Source organism: Lissotriton helveticus, chromosome 10, assembly GCF_964261635.1.
Source record: "Lissotriton helveticus chromosome 10, aLisHel1.1, whole genome shotgun sequence".
Lineage (NCBI taxonomy): Eukaryota > Metazoa > Chordata > Amphibia > Caudata > Salamandridae > Lissotriton > Lissotriton helveticus.
The window spans coordinates 819,638,088-819,650,784 of record NC_136071.1 but is presented as its reverse complement, the minus strand read 5'-3'; the positions used below and the strand labels follow the sequence as shown (position 1 = coordinate 819,650,784).

At 46.1% G+C, this 12,697-nt stretch overlaps 1 protein-coding gene across 4 annotated transcripts in view; it reads left to right on the top strand.

Annotated features, from left to right (window-relative positions):
* The window catches only part of ACBD5 (acyl-CoA binding domain containing 5), a 427,382-nt gene that overhangs the window by 328,559 nt on the left and 86,126 nt on the right, over positions 1-12,697 (top strand). For all 4 annotated transcript variants that reach the window (XM_078663408.1, XM_078663406.1, XM_078663407.1 and 1 more), the window contains one exon: positions 4,290-4,492. In XM_078663408.1, coding sequence (XP_078519534.1) covers positions 4,290-4,492 — 203 coding nt within the window. The remainder of the gene's footprint in view (positions 1-4,289; positions 4,493-12,697) is intronic.

Below are 12,697 nucleotides of genomic sequence, written 5' to 3'. Positions count from 1 at the left end.
AGAAGAGTTGTCGGTGACCTTGGAGCTGCAGCTGTGAGGGCCAGGAGATGCTGTCGAAGACCACCAGCCATTCACGAGCTGTCCCATGTCGGATGTCAAGAGTTGAAGGGTCGGTGTCCGGAAGCACCAGCAAGCCTTGGTAACTGTAACCAAAGTGGAATGTGAAGAAGGTACAGTGTCAGGACCAGCAAGGTCCAGGAGCCTCACCACAAGTAAGGGAGTCAGGGCAGGCCTGAGCAATCAGGGGAGCCCAACGAATTCAAAGGTGACCCTCAATAGGACCCGCAGGCCAGAAGCACTGGAGTCGCAAGAGGACCCCTAGTCGCTCACCAGAAGAAGCAGGCCCACAGTGCAAGCGATGCGTGTGGTCGAAAATTCTGGTCACTGGAGATGCTCGAGGTTGGGGCTACTTGGACCCCGAAGATCTTGGTGGAAGGAAGCCAACGAGTCTTTGCAACTGCAAGTCGTAGCGGTGCACAGGGGTTCGGTTTCTGCGGGTACGACGAGGGATACTGGCCTCAAACTTGGTGAGAGGGCAGGGCAGGCCTTGATGGATGTGAAGAATCGCCACCTGTGTTGCTGTGCCTCTCGGAGTTCGTGAGAGCTCAGGATCAGCAGACCTGTCAGCTTAGTTGCGGTACCTGCAGATGAAGAGAAGTGACTGCTTCACTTTAAGGGAGATTTCTTCCGGTGTCTTGGATGCCCACAGGCCTTGGAAGGTTCCCTGTATAGAACACAGGCACAGACATTTCAGGAGATGAGCAGGGTGAAGAGATCAGGAGCAGCAGGAGTCTTCCCGGTCGCAGCCTTGATGCCCAGAGCGAAGTCCAGAGTGCCCGGACGATCGAAGATGAGGTGGTGTCTGAATTGTATCGTGTCCCACGACGAATCTAAGGGCTCAGGTAAGCCCTTAAGTACCCTAAGGAAAGGGTTGGAACGAATCAGGTTAGGGGTTGGACAGTGGAGAGTATACTCCTATGTCCTTTGTCCAGTTTTGCACCAGACAGGAGCCATCAGCTCCCTTAGCTGGTTTGAACTGGACTATGTAAGGATGGCCCTTCAAGTAGACTGAGTGGTGCTGGCAAGCGCTCCCACCCGGCCCCACTACACTAAAACCTGTCTGGGAGGTGGTCACACCTCCCTGTGACCGGATACCTATTGTTCTGCCTTCCCCTGCTCGAGCTTGGCTCAGCAGAAGGAGGGCAGAATCGTGTCTCTGGTCGGCAGTAGCCATGTTGTGCTATCCGGATCTAGAAGACTGGTGCCGGTAGCACTGAGGGCCTAACGGAGGGTCTTTACTTTGCTTGGAATCATACCTCCCACACCCGTTTACGGTGCGGGGTTATGATTCCAACATGTTTGACACCAAACATGATAGGGTTAATTACAGCCAGTTTCGAGATGGTCAGCGTGTAATAACTTTGTGCCCCTCTATATGCTATATGGCTGTCTCACTGACAACCCGGAAGAATGAACCCCAAAGACTATTGGGGTGTCCTGCTCATACAGGGCACTATTGGGGTGTCCTGCTCATACAGGGCCACCCTTACACTTAGAACCAAGCACCCTGCCTTCAGAATTGAAAAGGCCTGCTGTAGGGGTGACTTATAGGTTTTAAGTGCAGTAACCCTAGATATAGGGAACCTATATCTGTCGTAAGTGGTGTTAGCACCAGATTACACAGTCTGCAATGGCAGGCCCGTAGTGACAGTTTGAATGGTCCCCCATTGGTGGCATAATACATGATTCAGCCTATGGGGGCCCCCAGCGGTACCTGTGCCCTGGGTACCTTAGCAAAATATACCAGAAACTCATAAGGGTACCCCAGTATCGAATCTGGGATGTATCTAAGTACTTACCATAACGGTTTAAGAAGGAAAGCAGAGAGACTGGGGTCCTGATTAGTAGGATCCTAGTCAGACTAGTCAGAAACCGCATAGCACCAGACAAAAAGTGGGGGTAACCATAAAGACAAATACTATTTTCCTACAACTATGGACAACTTAAAGTGCTTTCCTTGAAAGGAAAACAGAAAGTCGTTATTACCGCATGGTCTTCCCCTCAGTAACGGAGACCTCTGAATTACCATAAATGAGGAGCTGGTTATTTTACCAGTCCTCTTTCTCTGCCCTATCCTCAAGACAAGCCATGAATGTAGTTCTTCATGGACAATAAGTAACCAAGAGTACTGATCTTTTCTAAGGCCATTGCGCTCCAGCATTAAAACTTCAAGTGACGTATGTACTCAAGCTGCAGTTAAGTGTAAGAAGTATTATAATTTATTGTACAGAACATAACATTTGTTCAGGGATACTGCAGTATTTTTGTAGCTGCCTTGACTCACTCCTGCCAAATGCCACTTGTGGAACAATTCTCTTAATTTATAATGCAGTACATTAAATAAGAATTGCTATGTTAAATATTGTTTGAGAAAAAGTTCTGCTATTCATGCCTTTGTTTGTTTTGTTTTGTTTTGCAGAGTTTTATATAGCGCGGACTAGACCCGAACCGAATCTGGTATCAGAGCGCTTTACATAGCACCAGTTACGTTACATGAGGACGGACACACATTCATTTTAGGCACTGGGAGATTTGGGGCCATATGTATCAAGCAAATTCGCATTCGCAAAGGCCGAAACTCGCAGAATTTTGGCCTTAGCGAATGCGAATTTGCTAAACGGCATGTATGATTGCCTTTATTTGTTTCATGGAACATCTGTGTTTAACGAACAAGACAAATTCTCATTCCTATGTGAGTGCTCTGGTAGCACTCTGTTGCAGTCTTAGTACAGAGCAGGTGACTTGGGAAGGAGAAGCATTGTAGCAATAGGCTCAAGAAGGCTGACTTGCCTATGACCAACCTTGGTAATATTTGAATGGCCACAAATCATTACCTTTGCACCCAGGTGATTAAACTGCTTTAGACCTGTTGACTGTTTTAGTAATGGAAGATGTGGCTAGTGCTCAGTTTATTTCCTTTTGAATAGCCTTGGCTATCACAAGGCTTTTTTTGTGATTTAGTTGGCTCCAGGAAAAATGTTAAGCCCTTCCTGACAACTACTTAAAAATATATATATTGTACTAATGGCTTGATAAAATACCATACACAAGCAGTGCAATACCTAAACTGCATACTTCATGCATTGTACTGACGTTGCTTGCAAATAACCAATCATACATTGAATAAAATCAATGTATCTTCATTGTATGATTTTTAAGAGGAAAGAGAGAGTACAAACTCTCTTTAGCTGAACGTAAAAATGAAGGACTGGAGATTCAAATGAATAATGCCTGCAATTGGAGCGCTACATGAGATAATGTGAAGTTAAAACCAAACAAGGAAGCAGAAATCATGAGGAGTGGGCAATATAACAGAAAGTTGGAGAAATACCAGAGAAATCAATATCAATGTTCAAATACATCATCTTCTCATGCCAAAATTCTCATGTTCTTTTGTTTAAATGTATTTTTATTGCTTTTCAAGTTCGCATTATATTATTACCCTTCTGGCAATATTATTCCAAAACAGTTCTGATTTGACAACAGTTTTACATCTGCATCAACGCACATTTAGTTCAGATGGCTTTACATCATGAGCGTAACTGCCGTTGCTCCTTAGTGCAGATATTTCAATCTAGGTAATATAGAATTAAATTCTTTGCAACATAACATTAATATAACCAACTGTAACTTCACATTGGCCAAAATTCTCATAATGGAAAACCTCCATGAATAACGTTGGGTTGAGTGGCAGTCTATATATCATGAGCAATGTGCCCTTCACTGAAACCACTGAGTGAATAGGATGAGCACGGATCTGAGAGATAGTTAATAGTTTTGTTTTTAAGAGCACTATGTTAACTTTTCCAGGTATGCCATAGGATATCATGTATACACTTGCTTCTGGGATCAAAGTATAGTGTTTCAGTATTTCATGCAGCTTATGTTGATCCTGCATAGTGCTGCTTGTTGTTCTCTTGCATAATGGGTGATTTTAATATACTGTGCAGATTAACGTGCTACCAATCCTCGTAGAGTTTGTAAGCACTACGGAATGAAGTTGGATCACAATTGCACCTATTTGATGACTGCTTTCAAACTTTTAATTGTGCAAATTGTAGGTGTTAAGTAACTTTTTGTTTTGCTTTTCACTACTATTTTTAAAGACAATTTAAAAGAGTAAGAAGTAAAATATCTGAAAATGTTTTTAAATCCGAGGGGAGTAAGGCATTGATTCTTGTATCCTGGCAAGGTTGCTGTCTAATTCCTGTTTTGTTTCCTGAGCTTAGGAAGCCGTTTACAGGCCCCCGGTGGTGGTGCACAAGGTTGGCATTCAGGCAGCGGCGGTGACGATGGTGAGCGTTGGGGCTCTGAAAGAGAACTGAAAACCAACTTGAATGAACAAATTGCTGCGGTACTCATGCGGTTACAAGAAGACATGCAGAGTGTCCTTCAGCGACTGCACACCTTGGAGACATTGACTGCCTCTCAGGTATACTTTTGTATGCATGGAACAACACAACTATTGAAAGCACAGAGTTTTGATTCAGGATTGTTGACAAAGTGGTATAAAACAAGAAAGTCCCTTAATTGTATTGGGGTAGTGCTCCCTACATTATTATTATTATTGTAAGTATCAGGTTGTCATTTTGTCAACTTCTTCCTCACTTACATGCTCACCTTAGCAGATTCATCCAGCTCATTTATCATTCAGAAGTCACATGCAAATACATTTTCACTGGCTAATTTGGCATGAATCAGTCAGTCCTCAAATAAATTTTAGCTTTCTTTCAATTCAAATGCTTCTGCTGAAAAACGTGGTTTAAAAAAATCCTGCAGAGACTTGTGGCAAGGCACGCTCTACTGAGTTGTTTAAATAAAACTTATATGGTTTATGTGTATGGTACATGATATAAAGAGGAAAGTCCCATCCACCTCAGATGACCCCTTCCAACTGCCCCTTTGCAGGATGCACATTCTAGACTCATCCCATTCTAAAGTTCATTGTGATACCATAAATAATCTAATAGTTCTGATACACTTAAAGCTATATAACCTAAGCTATACCACACATCTTCCCATCATCAATAAACAAACAATCTGAAGAAACAAAATACTAAAAACCCTTTTCACATAGTCTTGCATGTACCTGGGTTTCCGTATCATTCTTTGACTTTTAGTATCTCCTCTAAACTTTTCATCTCATACACACTTAAATATCCTTTTCTGAGAACTCCCAGCACTGCAACATACACAGACTCTACTTAAATTCATATTCAAATATATTCTAGCTTCACGACATTTCTGAACACTTTAATGACTTTCAAGGGTCTGAAGAAATTCCCACCTGCACTATTTTTTTTACTCTCACTAGATCACCCAAACTCACCTAGGTTGGTTGCAACGGATGCTTACATTTTATTTTATTTTCCCCACTCTGTTCTCTCCCTGTGACCGAGTGAGGTGTCAGGCTGTATACCTCCACCCTTTCTTGTATCACTTTCTTCCAATTCTGCCCTTGTTGTTTGGCCATTTGAATGAATTTGTTTACTACTTTATTAAACTTCTCAACAATACCATTTGGAGCAGGATGATAAAGAGACCATTTCTTGTGTCTTATTCATTCGTCTTTCATAAATGTCTCCATTTCATGGGAAACTAGATGCACACCATTATCAGCAAGTATGCATTTTGGAATCCCTTCTCTAACAAACAATTCTTTTAAGAAACTTAATACATTACCAGTTGCAATATTTTGTGAAAAATGTATCTCAGGCCACCGTGAAAAAAACAGCTTTGGCCATCTCTGCAATGTATAGACTCCAAAATATGTAAAACGACTTCTTGCCACACCTTTTGGATAATCCCTTACCTTCATGGGTTGTATCCTTGTCGTACATATTGTATCACTTGCCATACATTCTGGACATTCCCGAATCTTTCTCTACACTTTAATGTCAAGACCAGGCCACCAAAAATATAACCTAATCCTTTCTTTGGTCTTTACAAATGCCTAAGTGCCCTTGATATGCCAGATGAATTGAATGGTCTATAATATACATGGGGGAATAGGTACATCTCCATAACAAACCATACTGCACCTATAATTCTTCTTTGATATTCCAGTATTTCAGACTTTCTTTACCAACTCCTTTTTTGACTTCCAATCATTCTCAATTAAATTCATAACTTCATTTAAAAACTCATCAGCATTAACTAACATTCGCCAGTTTTCCTCACTTACAGTTCAATTCATGACTTAACACACATTGTAGTCATATAAATCCCACACATCCTTTTCTAGATTTTCATACTGGGAATCCGTAAGCAACTGCGAAAGACCATCTGCTACACAATTCTTTTCTCCCGGAATATATTCAACTTTGAAATTATACTCTTGCAATGTTATGACTCATCTACATATTCTATTAGAAATTGCATCTAATTCTTTTTTCCCAAAAACATCCTACAAAGGTTTTATGTTTGCCACAAAATCTGTACCCCGCAAAAATTTCTGTCGTTTTTTTGAGGCCCAATAAATGCATAGAGCTTCTCTTTCCGTTACCAGCTACCTAGATCCTGGTCCTACTAACTGCCTTGAGAGAAACATAATTGTTCTTTAATTTTTACCATGCTCTTGTTTCAATACAGCACCTGATCCTTTTGAGCGAACATCAATTAAAAGAACAGATTTTTCCAAAGTGCCACAATTCTGTAATTACGGGCCAACAGATAAAGCATTCTTTATATGCTCAAATTCACTTGTGCAGTCAGATGTTTACATGAACTGTACACTTTTTGTTAGAATCCTTTATTTGTATGACTGGCAAACCTGGGAATAAACGTATTGTAAAACTCAGTCATCCCTAAAAAGTTTATTAACTCTTCTTTGTTCTCAGGAATGGGTAAATCATGAATGATTTCTGACAAAGGTTAATTCGGCTGTACTCCCTTTCCAGACAACATATGTTCAAGATAAGTAATTTCCTTACAACCAATTTTGCACTTTTATTCCTTTAACTAAGACCCCTCTCTCTAAAACTCTCCAATACTGCTATTAATACTCGATCATATTCTACTTGCGTATGCCCTTAGATTAACACATCATACTGATAAATTGTTACATTAGCGACACCCTTCGAAACCTTCTCCATAGCCTTTTGAAATACAGCTGCAGCTGATATTAGGCCACAAGGCATCCTATCTATAACAGCCTTGTTCAATCCTCTCAAGCCACACATAATCTAAAATCCCCTGATGCCTTACGTGCCAATACAACTGGAGCTACCCACTCCATCATTTCTACTTCTTTTATAATCCCTTCTTTTTTGAGATTATTAATGATATTAATCATTGCTTGTCTCTTAGCTAGTGGGATACCTCTCACCTTACTCACGATGGGGGTAAAATTGTTTTTTAATACAATTTTATGTGAATCGTTAGTTAAACATCCAAGTTATTCTGTAAAAATGCCAGAAAATTCACAGCATAACAGTCTGTTCAATTCTCCATCACACACATACCACTCACACTTTGAACGCTTTTATCCATACTAAGTGTGAGGTTTTCATTTTGTGACCCAATCTCCTTCAATATAATAGGCTGATCACTACTGGGATACAATATCACACCCAGATCTGTCTGTTAGAACCAGCTGATGTCTCCTTTTGGGTGAAATGCAAATTTTCCCTGCTGCAAATCTGCCCTCATGCTAAATTTCTCCCATAAAACACCCGTCCAGCTTAATGGGCTGCCCCCCATAAGCTAGAAGCCGAATATCCGGTTTATATTCATTCACCTTATCCACCAGTTTTTCCAAATAACATTTCCTAGGCATCAGAGAGACCTTTGCACCCGAGTCAAACAACATTTTAACTGTACAGCCATTAACATTATCAATGGAACCTCTCTTGTTTCGATCAACTTGCAAAACGATCTCACCACAGCACAACTCCTCATCCTCATACTCATCTACCACATCTACATTGTTTACCCTTTTTGACTTCTCTTGAGCTCTACAGCATTTCGTAAAATGCCCATTTCTAACACACCCTACACTTGACATTCAAGACAGGATAGTTTTTGTCGTTTGCAAGGTGTCCTTGCATACCACAACGGAAACAGTTTCTCTCGAACTTTAATTGTCCACCTGTGAGGTGCTACATATTTTTCTTCTCCTTACTCACACTTTGTATCTTCTCTAGAGATTCTGCTCCTTTATCCGTATTCTGCTTAATAACATTGAGACAAGCTAATGAATGTTCATTTTTTCGCAACTGAAAGAACTTTATCAAACTTGGGATCGTCCTACTATCATAGGTCATCCCTGACCTTTTCAATGTTGCACCCCAGCATGAACTGGTCATGGATGCGTTCATCAATAGACCCTTCAAACTTATAAGAAGCAACCAGTTTCTGCAGATCTGTAATGCAACTCTCATATGACTTCTGTGGTCGCTGTGTTCTCCTATCAAAATGATATTGTTGTAATATTGTGGTAACCTTAGGTAAATAATGGATTTCAAACTTTCTAACCCACTCATCAAATTCATTTAACTCTTCCATTTAATTTTCCTCAGTGTTGGGCAGGTGTTCAAAAACCTCTTAACCTTCAGGAATTTAAACCTTTTTTTGGATTTCACATTTCATACATGTCATACAGTAAGCAAACTCAGTTGTTGTATTTCACATTCAATGCGTTCTATTATGATGACCAGCGGTGGTAAGGGATGTCATCGAGGAAATGGCTCAGTAATTGATGGAGAGGAAGCCTCCCTACCGCTTCCGCCATAGATGTCGAGAGGTAACGAACAAGCCGTGCGGTGGTATGAGCACCGTAGGTCTCTGGCTCTTATGACTGTCTCTAGTCCAAAGCCCCTGGTACTGGGCATCATGAAATGCTAATCCTGATTCTAATTTAAACTATGAGACTCAAAACCAGGGGAGTACAGGGTCAGGGGAGGAGGAGCGGGTGGGGCTTTGGGGTCGTACCGGAGAGGAGCCAGGGTGGTGATGCTCCGTGTACATCTATAAACTTCAGATGCCGTGCTCCATGCCGAGCGATGTCGCGGAACCAAGAAGGCGGCCTAGGAGGGAGTCGGTGGGGGGGGGGAGGAGCGCTCATAGACCGATGAGGGGGCGTGTGAGCCTGGTGTCGCTCGCGGGCCCTGCACTGAGTCAGTACCTGCAGTTTGTATTTGCTGAAAGTCATGTAGGAGTGTCGCCCATTCTAAGGAGATAGGACACCGACGTATGCCGCGGGCTTCCTCTTGGCGGATAAGGTCTTCCTCGGCTGCGGCCCATTTCTTGACCGCCCCCCACCAAGCTGCCACTGGGGGACCCGCAGCCGCGCGCCAATGCATTGCTATGCTGCGTTTCACTAACAATATTGCCAGGAGCGCAAACTTGGTCTCCACTTTCTTTTTTTTGTTGCGCTTAAAAATGCCCAGGGCGCAGGCTTCCCACGTATGGAAAACCGTGAGGCCGGTGACTGTTTGCAGTGTAGTGTGTACCGTCGTCCAAAGAGTTTGTAGGCCGGAGCATGTCCAAAACATGTGTATGAATGGGGCACCCGGTGTATTACATCGGGAGCATTCAAAGTGGGATGTCAGGTAAAAGCGTTTAAGCCGTGCCGGTGTGAGGTAGGCGCGATGCAATATGTTAAACTGAACATTCTTGAATCGTTGGTTGCGGGACACTTTTTTGTGATGTGTTAGGGCCGTCAACCACTCCCTGTCGCGGAGGCTACGTCCTATATCCTCCTCCCAGCGGAGCCGCAATCTCGATAGCGATACCTGTGTGAGTTCAAAGATGGATTTGTATATCCATGTGATGTGGTGTCTGCCCGCTCCCATATGAAGTAGTGCGTGTACCACCGGGTGAGTCACAGGTTCCCTGTCCCTAAGGTCCCAGGTCCGCCCACAGTCCGCCACTAGCTGCCGATGCAGCAGGAATTGGCCGGGCGGTAGCCCTCTCTCCTCGGTCAGGTCCGTGAACGAGGCCAGCTGACCGTCGGTAAATAGGGCCTCCGTTTCTGTGAGCTGGTGATTGGTCCAAACCTTAAGGTACCTCGTGGTGTAAAACTCAGACCCTTTTGGGAGCCATGCCAGAGGCAACAATGGGGAGTACACCGGCGTCCCCTTGGACATGCGGTGAATCCGCATCGTACAGGTCCTGGCCACCTTAACCAACAGCGGATGCGCCGGGTTCGGCTTTGTGCCCGGGAGTAGCATTTGGGTCAACTCCGGGACCGTTAGCTGCCCGCCTTGGGCCATAGTTTTTCCCAGATTACGTTGTGCGGTCCAGTGCGACATCCACTGCAACTGTGCCGCCAAACTGTAGGCTTCAAATGAGGGGGCGCCCATCCCTCCCCTATCGCGAGGCAGTTGCAGGGCCGACAGAGCCACTCTGCAGCGGCCCCGCCTCCAGATCAGGGAGACCAGCAATGAGTTCAACTCCTGAAAGAAGGAACATGGTGGAACCACTGGGATATTTGCAAAGTAGTAGAGGAGCCTAGGCTCCATGATCATTTTTGATAGGGCTACCCTCCCAATGGGAGCCAGGGGCAGAGTCCTCCAGAAACCAATCTGGCCTTTAAGGCCCCAAAGGCCTCGGTAATGATTGCCCTCCAAGAGGTCCCGGGGCTCATGGTAGAGTCTGATTCCCAAATATCTCGGGGAATCCCCCGTCCATGCCAATGAGGCATCTCCCAGAGGAATTTCCCTGTGTGGAGTATTCGGGTGTAGGGGGTAGAGAGAGGATTTCTCCCAATTCACTCGTAATCCCGCCGCCCTCTCGAAATCCGAGAGCGTGGTCCAGATGGTGGTAAGGTCCACGGCAAAGTCCCTGACATAAATGAGGAGGTCATCCGCGTAGAGGGAGATGCAGTGCATGCGCTCCCCCAACGGGATGCCCCATTCAATCAATCAATCAATCAAAGCATTTGTATAGCGCGCTACTCACCCGGAGGGTCTCAAGGCGCTTGGGGAGGGGGGGTCCACTACTGCTCGAACAGCCAGGTCTTGAGCTGCTTCCTGAAGGCGAGGTGGTCCTGGGTCAGGCGGAGGTGGGTCGGGAGGGAGTTCCAGGTCTTGGCGGCGAGGTAGGAGAAGGACCTTCCTCCTGTGGTGGCTCTTCGGATGCGGGGGACGGCGGCGAGGGCGTGGCCGGTCGAACGAAGCTGGCGTTTGGGAGCGTAGAAGTTGAGGCGGCTGTTGAGGTATCCTGGGCCTTGGTTGTGCAGGGCTTTGTGTGCGTGGGTGAGGAGACGGAAGGTGATTCTCTTGTTGACTGGGAGCCAGTGCAGGTCTCTCAGGTGTCCAGAGATGTGGTTGCGACGGGGGATGTCCAGGATGAGTCGTGCTGAGGCGTTCTGGGTCCGCTGGAGTCTCTTCTGGAGTTTGGCGGTGGTTCCGGCATAGAGGGAGTTGCCGTAGTCCAGTCGGCTGGTGACGAGGGCCTGGGTGACCGTCTTCCTGGTCTCGGTGGGGATCCAACGGAAGATCTTGCGTAGCATGCGAAGGATGTTGAAGCACGACGAGGAGACGGCGTTGACTTGTCTGGTCATGGAGAGGGAGGAGTCCAGGATGCAGCCCAGGTTGCGTGTGTGGTCTGTTGGTTTGGGTGCGCTGCCTAGGGCGGGGGGCCACCAGGAGTCGTCCCAGGCAGAGGGTGAGGATCCCAGGATGAGGACTTCCGTCTTGTCCGAGTTCAGTTTCAGGCGGCTGTTCTTCATCCATTCGGCTACCTCTTTCATCCCTTCGTGTAGGTTGGCTCTGGCGGTAGCGGGGTCGTTGGTGAGGGAGAGAATCAGCTGGGAGTCGTCGACGTAGGAGATGATGTTGAGGTTGTGCTGGCGTGCGATGGCTGCAAGGGGGCTCATGTAGACGTTGAAGAGGGTTGGGCTGAGTGAGGAGCCTTGAGGAACGCCGCAGATGACTTCGGTGCCTTCTGATCTGAACGGGGGGAGGCGGACTCTCTGTGTCCTTCCGGCGAGGAAGGAGATGGTCCACTCCAGTGCCTTCTCCTGGATTCCGACGTTGCTGAGGCGCTGTACTAGGGTACGGTGGCAGACAGTGTTGAAGGCCGCGGAGAGGTCTAGGAGGATGAGGGCCGCTGTTTCTCCGTTGTCGAGCAGAGCTCGGATGTCATCGATCGCTGCGATCAGGGCGGTCTCGGTGCTGTGGTTGGCCCGGAAGCCAGACTGCGAGAGGCCGAGGGATCCGTTCGTCTCGAGGAAGGCGGCCAGCTGCTTGTTGACGGTCTTCTCGATGACTTTAGCGGGGAACGGAAGCAGAGAGATGGGATGGTAGTTCTTGAGGTCGGTGGGGTCGGCTGATGGCTTCTTTAGTAGGGCGCTGAGTTCGGCATGCCTCCAGTTCTCAGGGAAGGTAGCGGTGTTGAAGGAGGTGTTGATGATGTCCCGTAGGCGGGGTGCGATGACAGCGTCGGCCTTGTTGAAGACGTGGTGAGGGCAAGGGTCGGTCGGAGATCCGGAGTGGATGGAGTTCATCGTGCGGACGGTGTCTTCGGTGCTGATCGGGGTCCAGGCGCGGATGGTGGTGGTGGGGGGCGGTGGTTCGGACGTGGCGTGCGTCGGTTGAGTGCTGAAGCTGTTGTGTATGTCCGCGATCTTGTTGTGGAAGTAGGAGGCGAGGGAGTTGCAGAGGTCTTGCGAGGGGGTGATGTCGTTGTTTCC